We start from the raw sequence: 17,519 nt of genomic DNA on the forward strand, positions 1-17,519 counted from the left end.
GCGGCCAGTACCTTTTGAATGCCTGCTTGGGACTCCAGAACGTTATTCTCTGATCCGTTGCTTCGGTTGATCATCCGCCACATTTGGGAATACATGCTGTCCCTCTCAAAAGGATTCATTCCCTTCATGCGCACATGCTCATATACTGCGGAGTCCAGGACCGTGCCGTAAGGGATATCTGTTTGCTTGGAGAGGTCCTGGAGAGACCTTGATTATTGGGAGAGCAGAGAGACACAAGACAGAGTATTGAATACTTTCAAGTGGAAATAAAGGAAGCAAAAAGTAATGTACATAAATGCAAATGTCAAATTGCTTTTTTTCTTTTGCTATTTCTTAACATTAAGATACAATATAGAAAGAGAATTGTTGTAAGGGTGTGTAGAACCTACATGGATCACAAGAAGACAAAAATCATTACTAAAGGAAAGGCGAAAGTTTCGAGTGATAGAGCAAGGCTATTTTTTTTTCTCCTGCTGTGAGAAAAAAAATCAAGCAATTGCTATCAAAGCAAAGAAAAATGAAATTATATTGCTATATATTCTATAGTTTTTTAACATTTCAGTATGTTGCAAGCTTTAAGCTTATGTTCTTTTAGGTGACAAGGCTTCAACATTTTTATAAAATAATTACATTTTGCATAAATAACATGTTTGGGTAGGTGTATACTTAAAAACTAGTATTTGTAATAGTCATTACTTATTGAGTTGCTACTCCATACATGCCATGCAGTTGGCATACACTATCCTTACAGCAATGCCTCATGTTCAGAACTATTTCACCTATTTTATAGATAAGAAAACTTAGGTACAGGGAATAAAGGATTAGCTTAGTGTGGCATGGTCATTGAAGGATAAAGACAGAATTCAAATGCAGATCTGACCAACTCCGAAAACCATATTTCTACTGCAAGATGCTGACTTTTATTTTTATATTTATTTATTTTTGTTAGATTTGCTTTAAGTGTGTGTGTGTGTGAGAGAGAGAGATTTCTATTTGTATTAAAATAAAGTAAATTTCATGCTTCTGCAAAGCTGAATATGTTTTCAGCTTTCTCTTTTACAGAATAATGTTCCAGGCTTTTCAAATCAATCTGTAAGTTACAGACGGTATCTACTTGTCCCAGGTTATTCGTCTCTAAATTGATGGTCAATTTCCTTATATTTGAGTTTCTGATAAGACACTCATACTTTCTAACTTGGAGAACCAATTACCACTTCACTGGAACTCACTGAATTTGTGTAGGCACCCAACTCTAATGACTGACATTTAAGAACAAATATGTGTCTTTGGCATACTGTTTAAAATTAGATGCTGGCATGCTTCAAACTCACTAACCTCTGAGAATGGGAGCAGATGCTTTGAAGCACTATACCATATTTTGAACAAGAACAAATACCCACAGCCCTCCAAAACCATGGGCCATGAATGTCATGTTATGTATACCTCTGACCTTTTGGTCCATTTCTAGATGGAGTTTGCTAATGATTTCCTTGGGGTCTTTGCAAGCAACAGTAGCATTGGGTAAGGGTATTGGGAATACCCTTGTAGGTCACCAGTTTCCATCATGTGCAAAATTGTGTTGCAAACAATACATTATGGGCCATGTTTGTTAAATATTTGTGCCAGTTTTTAATGGTAACTTTCAGCAAAATTTAATCTGCATTTTATTGAGTTTTACATTGTTGATGTGTATCATCTACTCTATGGAAATGAGTGATACCATGGTAATTCCTTTTTGCTCTACACTTCTGCTTCATAAAACGATGAATTTAAAAATTACCATTTTTTTTTTCTTTTTGCAAGCCAAGCTTTATTGGGGCCCCTGCTGCAGCAAGGGGAAACAAGAACAAACAACAGATTCCTTTGCTTGCTCATTCCTTGAAGGAGGTAAAATAAAGAAAGTAAAAATGACTATTTGAAGGGGAGAATTTTCTGGAATATCCTACAATTATTGAGATAATTCTGCCATTTTTAAAAGAAAATGTGACAGTATAGATAAATAATTGAGGGCAGAAGCAAGAATAAAAATGTGTTACCCATAGTTAGAGTGCAGCTTAGTACCAGAGTGACAGGGCATCTGCTCCTGGAATGTGCCATAAATTATCTTGGTACTAGTATAGCAATAAGAATTTTGTTTCAAAAGAACAGTTTATTTCTCATTTATTACTGTTTCTAGTAGTAGAAGTAAAACTATATTCAAAACTAACATTCTAACATATTTCCCAATGTTTAGTGATGCTTTAAACTGGTTACACAGGGGGAAGAAATGAAACTTGTCAATATAGACTATGATAGCAGATATCATTCACTCAATATCTACAAATGCAAGAGCAAGGTTAGGTAGTTATACCCAGCCTGCACTTTCTAGAACCTGAAGGTGATGTTAGGACTGGAGAAAGCCACATTAGGATTCACCAGAAACCCTCCCTGGATATGACTGGCCACTTTCTGCCCAGTAGTTTCTGGCAATCATTCTCGATTATAACTTTCCGAAGGTTTCCACTTGGCAAGATCATAGTGTATTGGTGAAAAAAATGTTTATGCGTATATCTAAATATGGCAGAAAGTGAAGAGGAACTAAAAAGGCTCTTGATGAAAGTGGAGAGTGAAAAAGTTGGCTTAAAGCTCAACATTCAGAAAACGAAGATCATGGCATCTGGTCCCATCACTTCAAGGAAAACAGATGGGGAAACAGTGGAAACAGTGTCAGACTTTATTGTTTTGGGCTCCAAATTCACTGCAGATGGTGACTGCAGCCATGAAATTAAAAGACACTTACTCCTTGGAAGGACAGTTAGACCAACCTAGATAGCATTTTCAAAAGCAGGGACATTACTTTGCCAACAAAGGTTTGTCTAGTCAAGGCTATGGTTTTTCCAGTGGTCATGTATGGATGCGAGAGTTGGACTGTGAAGGAGGCTGAGTGCCGAAGAACTGATGCTTTTGAACTGTGGTGTTGGAGAAGACTCTTGAGAGTCCCTTGGACTGCAAGGAGATCCAACCAGTCCATTCTGAAGGAGATCAGCCCTGGGATTTGTTTGGAAGGAATGATGCTAAAGCTGAAACTCCAGTACTTTGGCCACCTCATGCGAAGAGTTGACTCATTGGAAAAGACTCTGATGCTGGGAGGGATTGGGGGCTGGAGGAGAAGGGGACGACAGAGGATGAGATGGCTGGATGGCATCACTGACTCGATGGACGTGAGTCTGAGTGAATTCCAGGTCTTGGTGATGGACAGGGAGGCCTGGTGTGCTGCGATTCATGGGGTTGCAAAGAGTCGGACACGACTGAGCGACTGAACTGAATTGAACTGAAATATGTAACTGCTTTGTTCAAATACTCGTATTAGTAAAATACTGCTAAATAAATTAATGCTCCTTCTTAGCTTTCCATGAAAACAAAATTGAAATCAACTGCTTGGATCTTAAACACAATCAAATTTTTGTGCCATGGTATCACCTTGAATATTAGCTTTAAATGTGAATATAGAATTATGACACAGGTTTTTAGCTGGCAAAACTGTTTTATACACACAGAAATTTTAAAGCAACATCTTGATAGGTTTCCTATGTAAAGTTCTTGATGTCACAAAGAGGCAGTTTATTTTTAATATATTTCAAATTTAGAATAGCAGAACATTTTATAACTTAGAACAAAGGCATGTTCCCTGTAGCTTCACTTCTGCTATCAAGTTCAGCTTATAAATGTGCTGTGAGATATGCTTGCAATAAAAATTACAGCTTGTCTGATTCAGTGCCATTCCATCACAGTACCCAAGATAGCACACCAAAAGTGACAAAAATAAAATGAAGCAAAATGAAGTGAACACAAATAGCTAATTATTACAGAAAAAGAAAGCTGTTTTAGGAGCCCAACAGAGAAAGAAAGGACCTATTATAAGTAGTAATTTTGTTATTTTCATGCTTATAAGATTTTCTGCTAAGCAATGCTATGGTCTATATTATGAGGCCCTAAACAAATCAAGCGGAGAAGGCAATGGCAACCCACTCCAGAACTCTTGCCTGGAAAATCCCATGGACAGAGGAGCCTGGTAGGCTGTAGTCCACGGGGTCGCTAGGAGTCACTTTCATGCATTGGAGAAGGAAATGGCAACCCACTCCAGTATTCTTGCCTGGAGAATCCCAGGGACGGGGGAGCCTGGTGGGCTGCCGTCTATGGGGTCACACAGAGTTGGACACGACTGAAGTGACTTAGCAGCAGCAGCAGCAAACAAATCAAGTAGGTTATTTCACAAGTGGTAATCCTCAAAACCATTGTATCTTAAAGTCAACATCTGAGTAGATATTATTTAGACATGCCAAATTATTGTTTTAAAATGTTCCACAATTATAAAGTAGTCCACAAGCACCTAATACATAGATTAATTTACCTTGGCAAATATTGACATTCCTTTTCTAACAATTGGCAACGTTTACCCAGGACACAGAAGAAATGGGAAAATCTACAGCATTCTAGAGAAGAGTTAGCTGTGAATATACTCATACTGATATATTCTGTCTTTCCACCTAACCACACAAAACCCATATACATGCACACGCTGTGCTGTGGGTGCTCGGTCGTGTCCCCATGGACTGTGGACCGCGAGACTCCTCCCACCATGGGATTCTCCAGGCAAGAATACTGGAATGGGTTGCCATTTCCTCCTCCAGAGGATCTTTCCAACCCAGGAATCCAGCCCAGGTCTCCTGCATTGCAGGCAGATTCTTTACTGCTGAGCCATCTGGGAAGCCCAAACACACACAAAACTCGCAAACAATTCATTGGAAGAATCCGTGAGCCCTGAGCTCTCCTCTCCCAACCCCACACCCCAACTCATACACACAGTAAAAATGAATGTCAATAGCTATATGTATAAAAGAAAGCCAATTTTTTTTTCAGTCTAATCAGCCTTATTTTCTCAACATCTTACATCTTACTGAAATTCTTCTTTTATTTATTATACCTGTGTTCTATACTAAACAGTCCTGTCTGATAGGTAAGTGGTATTTAGTTACATGAACATTACAAATATAAAGAAATTGTAATTTAGGGCACTTCTGTGAAATTAAATTTTAAGGTGGATCTAGGCTGATTACACTCTTTCCATGAGAAGAAAAATACTTAAAACTCTTCAAGCTTTGAAAATTAATTTTGATACATGTGATTGTCTGATATTAGTTATATCTGATAACAATAGCTTTGATATTGGGTAGGTTAGATTTTAAAGCCAAGAAGCTTTCTTATTTGTAAGCCGTGTGATGTTAGGTACCCCTGTTAACTTTACTTTCCTCATCTATAAATGGGGAGAGTAACAGTGTCCTCAAAAAGTGATGATTCTAGGACATGTCACATCAGTATTTGATCATATCTATTGTTTTCATACAAAGATTATTATTATAATAGTTCTTCACCTTATAATGCACTATTTAATGATTTGTAATGGACTATTTTTTTTTTGGTGTGTGTGGCAGGAGGACCCCTTATACTACTAACAAGGAGATTCATGAATTGGAGTTGAGTTAAAGCCTCATCACCTTTCCAAGTACAAGAATGTATGAACTTAGGATACTAAATGGTCATAATTTTCTTCATAGCAAATTCTTTATGACATTTACATGACTTTATTAGTGTAATTATAATGAATGTGTTGCTGCTTAGATTTTTTTAAGCTGTCAGTTAAAAATCTAATGTCCATCCCCACTGCCGTGAACTTTCACTCATATTTTTACCTATTTTCTTTCAATAGGCGAATAAATCTTATCCATATAAACTTTAAAATAACTCTCATAGGCCTTTCTTTTACATCTCCTCTCCCTTTCTCTCTCTCTTTCCTTCTTTCTTCCTCCCTCCCTCTCTTTCTCTTTTTTGTTTCACATTTGAGCCTTGTTGTGTGGAATGCTCACCAACAAATGACAAGAGTGAGCTGCCAGCTCTAGTTCTGGGGAATTTTAAGTCTAATCCCATTTTTAATAGAATGGAACACTTGACTCAAGTTATCCCATCGGAAGGATTTTTCTTCAGGGAGAGAAAAATGGAACGTGGTTGATAGGATAGGCGCTGGATGCTTCAGGCAAAAGGGCTGATGGTGGAAGAGAGACAAACAAGCAGGGGTACATGAAAAGTGTCCTCCAACTCAGTTCAGGCTTTTCCTCCCACACTCTCTCCCCAGTTTCCTCCTCTGGATGGTAATTTCAGCATCTGTCAAAGGACAAATTTTCTTGTAGCTCCAAGGGCCCAGTATAGCAACCGCACGGAGCCCACTGGTGCCTACTGAGGCTCATTGGTTGCAGTGGCTGAGCACTGTCGTTGGCAGGGTACAGAGGCAGGGTTTCCAAGCAGGAAAAGTGCTCCAAAATTTAACAACTTAATGAACAACTACACGCCATAATAGAGGGCCAGCAGAGTGAACATTAGCGATGTTGAGACCCAAGAAACAGAAAAAAAGAGTTGGAAACTAGACTGAGGTGGTCAGAGAAGGCAGGCCTACCACGGTGAGGTACTGCCAACCTCTGCTCTGGGCAACCTCTCAGCTTCTAAAAACACAGGTTTTGAAGATATAAAGATTGAAGTGTCAATCCTTGAGCAAATTAAAATGTTCCAAATTGCAATTCCTTTCCCTGTTAAACAGGAGAAATAATAATTTTATAATAAAATATCTGGAGGTTTGTAGTAGATTTTGATAGAAGACACTTAGCTTAAAACGTACTCTTTAAGCGCTCACTTACTGATCCTTGCAGTTATTATTACTGTTACTTTGTCCTCTATTATGATTTCAAGGATCGCCATGTTTTTATTTTTCCCACCAATAGACTCCTTCTCAGCTAAAGCTCTTCCTCACCGGTGGCCTTTCTTTCTAACACCTCACTCTAACTTCTCATCAGGTTTTGTAAATTTTACCTCCTAAATCTTGCAAATCTATCACTACCTTTGCCTTCCCATTGCCAGTACCCTCATCATTTCTACCTTGAAAATTATTTCTAAGCTTTTCCCCTATCTCTACTCCCACCTACCTCTAATCCAGCCTTCACAGCCAACAGTGTTCTTTCTGATATGCAAATCCAATCCTACCTCTGCCTTATTTAAATACTTCCTGTATAACCCACTGCCCTTAGAAAACAGCTCAAACTCCATAGCATTCAAGATCCTTCAAAAATTTGCCCTAAAAATTTTTTTCCCCATTTTCAGAAATAACCTTTTGCCTCATTCATATTCACATTACAGGGCAAACAGACTATTTCATCATTCCTTGCTTGCTAGGTGTTTTCCCAGCATGTTTGCTTATCTTCTTGGTGAATTTCTTCCTTTCAAGATCAAATTCTGATGTCTCTTCTGTGCTCTTCTAATACTTAAAATATATGTTCACATCTTAGCATTGTGTTTTGAAATTTTACTTCTTTGTTTACCTCATTAGAATACATGTTACTGATTCTCATGAGATTTTTTTTTAATGTTATTTATTTGTTTTTTATTTATCTTGAAACTCAGAACCTAGCCAGGGTCTGGAAAACATCAATAATGAGGTTCATTTGTTTTGGCTGCACTTCTTTACTAGGAAAATGCTTTCATCTTGGAAAGCCAGCATTCCCATTAAACCAGTGTTGCATAAAAATGGAATTTTTACTATATATTACTAGCCATTTTGTGGGTGATTAATAGTGGCCAGAAGTATTGTGTAGTTAAAAAAAAGAAACTTTTTTTTAGAAAACAAAACTTTATAAAAGAGAACTTTAGAAAGCCTTTCTGTATTACAATCAGCTGCAAAAGCTTTATTGGACCACCAATGAGTTGTGTGACAAGTTGTTTTGCCATAAATGAATTCAGAGGCAAGACAAATAAAAAGAAAATTTAAACAAATAATACTGAAACAAAATATCGGAAAAAGCTGAGGTATAGTCCAAGATTCTGGTAGACATGGGGTCCAGTACAAGCTGGGATGTCTATTCCTGAGACAGATACTTATTTAAGCAGTGTGGAAACAGATCTGACAATTTAGTGGTAGATGTGATGAATTATTTCTGATTAAAATATCAGAAAGAAACTGAAATGATGAAGAAAATCGCTCAACTAACTCTGCTAAAGGAAATAATAATAAAAAAAATATATATATATAAAAAAAAATCTATGGTTTAGGAGCTAAAGAAGAGATACAAACCAGAACAAAGAACAGTCACCATTGGTAATGTGTGCTCGTGCTCAGCCACTCAGTCGTGTCTGACTCTTTGCGACCCTGTGGATTGCAGCCCTCCAGGCTCCTCTGTCCATTGGATTCTCCAGGCAAGATTACTGAAGTGGGTTGCCATTTCCTACTCCAGGGGATCTTCCCGACCCAGGGATGGAACCTGCTTCTCTTATGTCTCCTGCATTGGCAGGCAGGTTCTTTACCACTAGCACCACCTGGGAAACCCTTTGGCAATACTGGAGTTTTATTTTTTCTTTCTTTCAAAGGTTAAGTATTTACATAAAGAGGAAGAAGTCTCGAGAAGAGGAATGCTCTACTTATAGGAGAGCAGAAAAAGCATGTGGAAAGGCTTTCCAGTGTCCTATCTGCCACTGTAGCCAATTGTCACTTAAGAAACCACATTCTGTATCTTACTAGCTCCTTCTTCTCAGTGAATTTCTCCCAGTTCCTCAGATACAAGTTTGGAAAGGAAGTCTAATGAAACTTAAGGGTATCAGGGTAAATGGTGAGGTAAGCAGGACTCTAACACTCCCTGATGTCAGAAAATTTGGTTTGCAGATGGCTCAATCCATACTGATGAGCTATTTTAAGTGAATGAGGGCAACTGCTATGTAATGAAAGCAAGCTCAGGAAAGAGTTGAATGTTCTTTAGCCCAATGATGCTGCTGCTGCTGCTAAGTCACTTCAGTCATGTCCGACTCTGTGCGACCCCATAGAAGGCAGCCCACCAGGCTCCCCCGTCCCTGGGATTCTCCAGGCAAGAACACTAGAGTGGGTTGCCATTTCCTTCTCCAATGTATGAAAGTGAAAAGTGAAAGTGAAGTCTCTCAGTTGTGTCCGACTCTTAGCGACCCCATGGACTGCAGCCCACCAGGCTCCTCTGTCCATGGGATTTTCCAGGCAAGAATACTGGAGTGGGGTGCCATTGCCTTCTCCATCAATGATGCTAGGTTTCTTATTTTAAAAGATTAAGGTTAAAGTCATACTAGTGGCGGAAATACAATTCTCTCATAGAAGGTAAGACTATATATAGCCTAAGAAAGTATAATTTATGGGACCAGTTAATTTAGGAGGAACCCAGCCACAGTTGTCTCTAGTGGAGAGAATGTGTTTGTGCCTTTCTTCCTCTCATGGTGCCAACACTTCTTCCTTCTCAAGACAGAAGCAGAAGACTAAAGTCTGAGGCCAACAAGTTTGAAGGATCCCTGCAGGGTGGACCCAGGGGATGTCCCCTGGATGGAGAGGGTGCTTTATAAAAGGAGCCCTAAGAGGACCAAAAAGGACTGAGGATGTAGAGAGGAGGGTCAGCAGGTGAGAATGGCTCCCTGTGGAGGATGCTCAAATAAGGCTGGAGTGGTGCCTCCTTCCCCAGCCCCTCTGTTCTGGCCTCCTCCCCACTCCTGTCCTATACCCTTCACATGCCCACACACCCAGCTTTCTGTGGTACAGCAGAGCATATGACATAAAACACAGCTTCAGATTTTTGTGCTCTGAACTTCTTTAGAATACTTATTTGATCTTTATTTAAAAAAAAACTATTTAAACATCCATCAGAATTCCAAGTGTGCTTGGTCTAGAAAAAGTAGAGGTAGTCACGCAGAGCACATTGCTCCCTTCCAAACACTGTCCCTCCAAGGTGGATTACTAGGCATGGAGGGCTATATCCCAGGAGATGCCTTTCAAGTCTTTCCTGAGAGATTTCAGAATGTTTCCCTCCAAAGAGTAGTCAGGAGCACCCCATCTGCCACATGGTATAGACAAGATGGTCACAGGTAATACTAGAAATTCAGGTAACATAGATGCAGTTGAGGTAGAGGGATGTCACTGACTAGGTATGGAACATCTTCCTGCACTAGAGAGATGCATTTTCCTGTACACTTTTGAGGTTGATTTGATCTTGGATACGATAGGTCATTTTAGAGAACCCAGAGGGAGGAGGAAACACCATCCTTCTGGCTGCTGTTAAGCAATAAATAATGATGATGATGGTGAAACTCTCTCCAAAATGACAATGCTATATAAATGTGAAAAGACAGTCATCTGAAAATCTGATTGTCTTGCCTGACTTGTTGTCCCATATTATAAACTAGGAACTAATTTTGTCATGTCATGAATCCTGATATGTGGCAGACATTATATTTTTCCACATGTTGACAGAATGATCGTTTATGACCCTGTTCTCTATTTTAAATGGCCTATTAGTTAAAGTAGTCTTTTATTATACACACATACGTCTATGCATATATACACACTAATTAAGCAGAACTCTGTTGCAAAAGGCTCAATATCCTGTGAATTCAATTACTCTGCAATTTTCCTGTGTACTTTCTTATACATTATTGAAAAAGATGCAATATTTGTTTACACAGGACAATATGAACAAATATGGAATTATCCTAAATTTGTACAGTCAGCATTTCATTATATTTGCTACTGATGGTCAGCTAATTATAAAATTCATTAGGACAATATCCTCAAATAAACCAATAGACTTCAGTATTAGAACAGTAGATTTTTATGTTCCTCTATCATTGAGAATACAGGAAGGACTTGACTAATTCCCAAGAATTTCCCTGAGGATCAACAAATTTCTAAATGATGTTAAGAAAGAATCCTTATAAAATCATAACATCAGAGAGTTGAGAGAATTCCTGGAGGTATCACATAATTCGATTACGTTCTTTAAGGCACATAAGCCAGTCCCCAAAACTGACTTTATTTTTCTTCCTAAGGCATTTTTATGACTTCGAAAATTTAACACCAGGCAGTCCTTACTCATGCCTAACCTAAACCCCTCCTATTCAAATAAGCCTCTCATTTTGTTCTCAGTCCCATGGGCAGTAGTTACTCACCACCTCTAGGACACCTCTATTTCTTTATTTAATAAAACATTGCCTTTTCATTTTCATCCCCAGCCTTCTCCTTGCTGAATTAAATACTAAATTCCTTTTGTTTTATTCCCAGGATCTATTACTCCCCCTTGCTTTTTTTTTTTTTTTTTTTGCTTTGTAATTAACTAAGCCATCTTTTTCTTCTCTCTTGCAATTTTTGCATAATCTATGGATCTTATAAATAGATTATGGTAGTTTAAAAGTCCTCAACAACTTTAACACTGCTAGGTGACCTTGGTCATTTTCCTTATAAACATCAATGCTACATTTCAAATTTATAATTGATAGATGATTCAATCTGAAACTGCCTATATCCCACAATTTCGAACTATTATAGATACACACATACACATACACTGTTTTTTCTTTCCATCTCTGTGTGAATTATCATATATTTGTCCCTATTAAACTTCACCTCACTTCTAATCACCTTGTTTAATTTGTCAAGGTCCTTATGAACTCCTATAGTGTGATTCTAGGCAATAATCACCCCTACTCAATATAAAGTAATCTGCATATTTAATAAGTTTACTCCCTATTCCACACTTCAAATCAACATTAAAGCTGTTAATTAGAATCAGGGCCAGCTCTGAGTTTTGGAAAAAACTTTATTCAATATACCTGACATTGAACCATTGATCGGTACCTCACAATTGGGCCACTAACAAGCTATGATACAATAATACACAATAGTACTACACAGAACAATGACCCAAATAAAATATAGTATGGATTCAAATAAGGAATCAATAGTAACTTGCTATTTTTTCCCTATAAGGTTTTTTAAGGAGCTCAGAACATTAATCACAGTATCAAATTATTCATAGTGAAAGAAATAACTAGAGAGGAAGAATTTATCAGAAATAACAGTAGGGTTACTTTAATAGCCTATTTAAAGACCCAATGATATGCTATTGTCAAAATAAGGTAAAAGGTCACTGTTTCAGTGAAGCCTCTAATGAATCTTACTCAAACAAACATCCTGGCTCTTCATAATACAGAGCAGGGAACCAAGTTTCTATTGATAACTTAAAATTTCCTAAATATCAAAGATGTTTTCCTTCTTTTTTAGTACAGTAGGTCTGTGGATTTCTCCAAAAAAGATTTTTTGGGTAATTGTCCAGAGAAACTATCCTCTATTGCCAATTAGGTATATATCCTTTTTGAAAAATGTCAACTAAAAGCATATATAAAATGCATGTCCTAATGCTCAGAGTCAGGTCTTATTGCCAGTCACTCAGATTACACTCCAGTGTTTTTGCCTGGAGAATCCCAGGGACGGGGGAGCCTGGTGGGCTGCCGTCTATGGGGTCGCAGAGAGTCGGACATGACTGAAGTGACTTAGCAGCAGCAGATTACAAATATCCAAACTATTTTTAAAATTTTCTCTCCATCCACCTTTTATTAGCAAATGTTGAGAGCTCTGCATCCCTCTCAGAAAATGACAATTGTCATTAAAAAAAAACAACAACAACAGCAACACCCAAAAAAACAGCCGAGCCAGCTGGCTGTAGATCTTATTGTTTGCCTTCTTGGAAACTTGCCATGATCTGGGGCATCTGGTGATTTCCAACTTTGTCCTTAGGCTAAAAGATCAGGGTTGGAGAAATAGGGCCTATAGTAGGGGTGTGTGTAGTGAGTGTGTGCATGTGTGTGTGTAGGGGTGGAGGAGAAAGCCATTAAAAATAAATTGACTATCTTTAGATGACAAGAGCTTGTGGAGGAGCTAAGAGGATCAGAGAACTAATGGGGTCAAACAGATATTTAGTGGAGGGTGGAGGTCAGCACACCAGGATTGCTGGCATGATGGGAAAGAAAGGTGGGTCAAGAAAAACAGGATGAGAAAAATGGTTTAAAAAAAAAAGTTTCCTTTCAGTTCTGCCTTTCAATCTAGGATTTCTTTTTATTAAAAAAATAAAGAAAGAAGAAATAAATAAATCTAGGACTTCTTTATTTCTTTTTAGTAATGTATGCAAACACATTTTAAAATCATTTTCTTCAGACCTTCTTTAATAGTATAGCTCAATTTTATAGTTGATACAGAAATTTATAGTTTAAAGGACACTGCAAATAACAATTCAAACTGTAGGACATATATTTGGGGAGTGAGAGAAAGAATGGCTCACATGTTCAAAGATGGAAAACTAAGGTACAAAGTGGTTTAAAAACCTTCCTACCTAGCAGCAGGAAAGAGACTTGAACACTCAAAGGTAGGTCTCCAGTCCTCTTCAGCAGTGCTTCTGCTGAATACACAACTCTGCCTGCATAGTCCACTGCCACTTTTGTCCATTGCCAACTTTTCTACGCTAACTTCAAAAAAGCCTGCCCCGTGCACACTGGCTTCTCTAAAATGACTAAACGCATTGCTTTCAACTATAAATGTTTTAACATATTCTCATCCTTGTGATAAACATAACTTATTTATTAGGCTGACTTCATATAATGAAGGAAAATAACAAGAAATAGAGGAGAGACTAGGCATTTATATGCTTCAGTACTTAGTGGTTTTTAGGTGACTAAGGTTGGAGAGAGAGAACAAGAGAAGGATTTGACTTGTTTAGATGATTCAGCTTGTCCAGAGAAGGGGATCATCTTTAGAGGTTATGGGAGCTTATTAGTGAGGCAAAGTTCTCATCTTAGTAAGCTCAGTGTAAACAGAGTCTATACAATGCTAAAAGAGCCCTGTTCCTGAGAGTCACAAATATTAAATTGGGAGACAACTTTTAATTAAATGCGTACTTTCAGTGGCTTTAGAAGAATAGTATACTTCTGAAAGTTTCTGTTTTTGTTTTCCAAAAGAAAGACAAAACTGTCTGTAACATCTAGATGGCTATGTGTTTATAGCACATCCATCACTGTGGTACTTAAGTTCTTTGACAAGTAAGCCATTTCGACATTGAACAATATAGAGTCAGGAGATGAATGTCTTCCTCTGTCTGCAGTGCCTGTGCACTTTAGAGCTAAGCCTATACAATTCTGTACTAAACCAAAACATAAAAAGCAGTATGAATCAGGTCCGGCTCACTCCAGCCACCTTGAATTTGGTTGTTCCTAATAAAGTGTGCAATTCCCTGCCGAGAGCTAAGAAATAGCCTCCTACAGTAGGACTGAAGTGGGTGAGAGACAATGGAAACTGAGGGAACATACATTCTAGGCCCCCTGTTTTATCCTGGAATAACAAGACAAAAAATGACTTTCATATTTCTTTCTGACTTTTTATGAGGTATATAAACAAGTCACGGAGTTCCATAGTCTCAGGCCAGAGTCTGAGAAATTCCTTTCTGGTTCATTCATTCAATGAATATTTACTTATAGCCAACTGTGTACTCAGTAAGGTACTACATAAAGCACTGTATTAATACAAAGGTGATAAAACCATCCTTGAGAACATATATCATAATAAGGAAGATAAAACAAATCGAATAATACTCCAGTACAAGACTAGATGTTGTTCAGAGTGTAAAGGCATTCAAAAAGGGGAGCCACTAAATTTAGTCATGAAAACTGTGGAAATCTACATAGAGGAAGTGGTATACAAGCTACAGTTTACAAGACGGGGTCATTAAAGATGAGTTAAAAAAGAAAAAAGTCCATGGGGTTGCCAAGAGTTGGACACGCCATAGCAAATGAACTGAATTGATTGAAAAAAGAAAACTTGCTTGATAAGTAGATATCCTGACCCAGGTTTAGTGTTAGTCACGATCATTAGCAGCTTAGTCCTCATTCTTAATCAGGCTCAAGTGACTGTTAATCAGACAATAGAGCTAATCATTTGGCTAAGTACTTATTTATGCTTAAGATCAGATGAGGCTTGTTTATAGTGGGTTTTTTTTTTTTTTTTTTTGGTTTGTTTGTTTCATTTATTATTACCTCTGGTGGCTTGGAGGACTAGAGGGCAGGGCAGGAAGACAACACTCATAAGGTAGGGTGTTGGTAGCTGTGTCAGAGTGATAACAGTAGCAATAGGGAAACCTTGAGGTTTAGTTGAACCAGGTAAAAGAAATAATTCAGGGTATGAAACTGGGGACAGAATGGTAAAAAGAATAGTTATTAGTTCCCCCAAAAATGGGAGTGGAGGGAATAACAGTCCAAGGAATCTGCATGAAGTTCTGGGGAACAAGTAGAAAAATGGAAGCAAATCCTAGGTGTGTGTCTGAGAATCGTGCTGTTCTTCATATCTTTTTTTTAACCCCCATTATTCTTTATACTGAAGTTAACGAAGTTGAACCCATCCTCTCCTTACCCTTAGGGAAAATAAGGCTTAAAATTATTATGGAAAATGACAAGATCATTCAGCTACTAAGTGGGAGAGATTTTAAATGCAAATTTACTTAAATCGATGTCTCTGGTGCCTGTTTCTAGGATACCATGTAACTCAGAAATATCTGGAATTAACTTGGCTAAATATAATTCAGCCATTAATTCTTTTCTGAAAAACTCTTTGTCAAAGAAACTTATAATGATCCTGATGATTTTCATTCATTCAAGTATTCATGAATATATTATTTATTTATTTCATTCAGTAAAAATTTAGTGCATTTGCTGATTGCAGAGGATATGACCCATTGGTGAAGACACAGGTTCTAGTGCCAATTGCCTGGGTTTGCTACCCCAGGTTTTAGCTTTGTCATCTTCAAGAAGGAGATTAAAAGAATATATCTCTCATGCGACTGTTAGGAAGATTAAATGAGAAAATCTACATGAAGCATTAGGAAAGTGTGTCACATAGAAATCACTCAATCAGTGTTAGCTACTCTTATTAATACTCGGTACCAGGGACTCTATGAGGCATTAAGGGCATAAATAGGAATATAATATAGTCCTTGCGTTTGAAGAAAGTACACTTTCAAAGAGAAGACACATGTCTAATTTTGCCTGAGCAAACAAAAGATGCCAGACGAGAACAGAATTCTGGGTCATTTCAGGAGGTTGGAACAGCACAGAAGCTCCAGAGAAGCATGACATGTCTTCCAAAGCTATGGCTTGAATGGGGCGTGAACAAGTGTGAGGAATGATTAACTGATGTGCTGTGTGTGCTTAGTCACTCAGTTATGTCTGACTCTTTGCGACCCCATGGACTGTAGCCCACCAGGTTCCTCTGTCCTTGGGGATTCTCCAGGCAATAATACTGGAGTGCGTTGCCATGCCCTTTTCCGGGGATCTTCCTGGGATTGAACCCGGGTCTCCCACATTGCAGGTGGATTCTTTACCAGATGGAAGCCCAATTGGTGCCCGTGAACAAAAAAGAAACTTATCAGCTTTTGAAGAATTTAATAAGCTCTGCGGATGGAATTGAACCTTATTTTGATAGCATGAGGTAACAAAGGGGGCTTAGAGCCAATTTTAAGGATTGAAGAAGGTCACTTTCTGGATGTTTCACTCTGGAGGGTAAACTTGAATGAGAAGATAATGGATAGAGGGAAGCAATAGTTGAGGTGGAAGAAAAGAGTAAGATGTGAAGCTGCAGGCAGGGAAAATCAGAATCTTTTACTGCCTCATTATTGATAGAGGGAAGAAAATTAAGGAAAAAAGCAAGATTAAGGGAAAAAAAGGTGGAGAAGAAATAGAGGGAAACAGAGTTGGCCTCTACCTCATTTTGAAAATAGATTGCTAATCAAATGATATAATCTGCCAAACAGGCTAAAGAAGAAAAAATCATCTGAGTCCATCAGTTGATGGGAAACAAAGCATTTGATAAAATCTAACACTCAAACATGACAAAAATACATAGAAAACTAGGGATAGAAAAGAATATCTTCACCTCAATAAAGAATGGCTACAAAACCCTCCAGTTAACCTTATACCTATTAGTGAAAGAAAGACTCAACGCTTTTCACAAGATGGAGAACAATCTAGAGATGTCCACCGTCATCACTATGATTTGACCTAGTACCCAAAATTGTAATCAGCACAGAAAAGGCAACAAGAGGAAATAAAAGGCATACAGATGAGAAAGAAAAAGACATAACTGTTCAGTTTTATAAATGACATAAAGGATTGCATAGAAAATCTAAAAGACTCTACCAAAACTCCTAGAACCGCTGGAACTAACAGCAAGATCACAAGATAAAATCAGCACGTAAAAATTGTATTTGTATACTAGCAATAAATATGTGAAAACTGAAATTAAAAATCCAATACCATTTATAATTGCTGGGATAAAAAGACATACTTAGATTTAACTCTATCATATATAAGACTGATGTACTATAAACTGCAAAATACTGATAGAAGAAATAAAACATTTAAGTAAGCAGAAAGATACACTTTATTAATAAATTGGAAGACTCAACATAGTAAAGATGTGAATATGTTCCCAAACTGATATACAGACTTACTACAATTCCTATTAAAATTCTAGCATTACTTTTTCTGCTAATGTAGACAAAATTATTCTAAAATCCATACAGAAAGACAAAGGAAATAGAATAGGTAAAATAATTCCTCCC

At 37.8% G+C, this 17,519-nt stretch overlaps 1 protein-coding gene across 1 annotated transcript in view; it reads right to left on the reverse strand.

Moving 5' to 3' along the window:
* The window catches only part of GRID2 (glutamate ionotropic receptor delta type subunit 2), a 1,609,032-nt gene that overhangs the window by 253,876 nt on the left and 1,337,637 nt on the right, over positions 1–17,519 (reverse strand). Inside the window, exon 13 of the mRNA XM_025290706.3 lies at positions 12–207. Within this exon, the coding sequence (XP_025146491.1) occupies positions 12–207 (196 nt within the window). The remainder of the gene's footprint in view (positions 1–11; positions 208–17,519) is intronic.

This window comes from Bubalus bubalis, chromosome 7 (genome assembly GCF_019923935.1).
Source record: "Bubalus bubalis isolate 160015118507 breed Murrah chromosome 7, NDDB_SH_1, whole genome shotgun sequence".
NCBI lineage: Eukaryota > Metazoa > Chordata > Mammalia > Artiodactyla > Bovidae > Bubalus > Bubalus bubalis.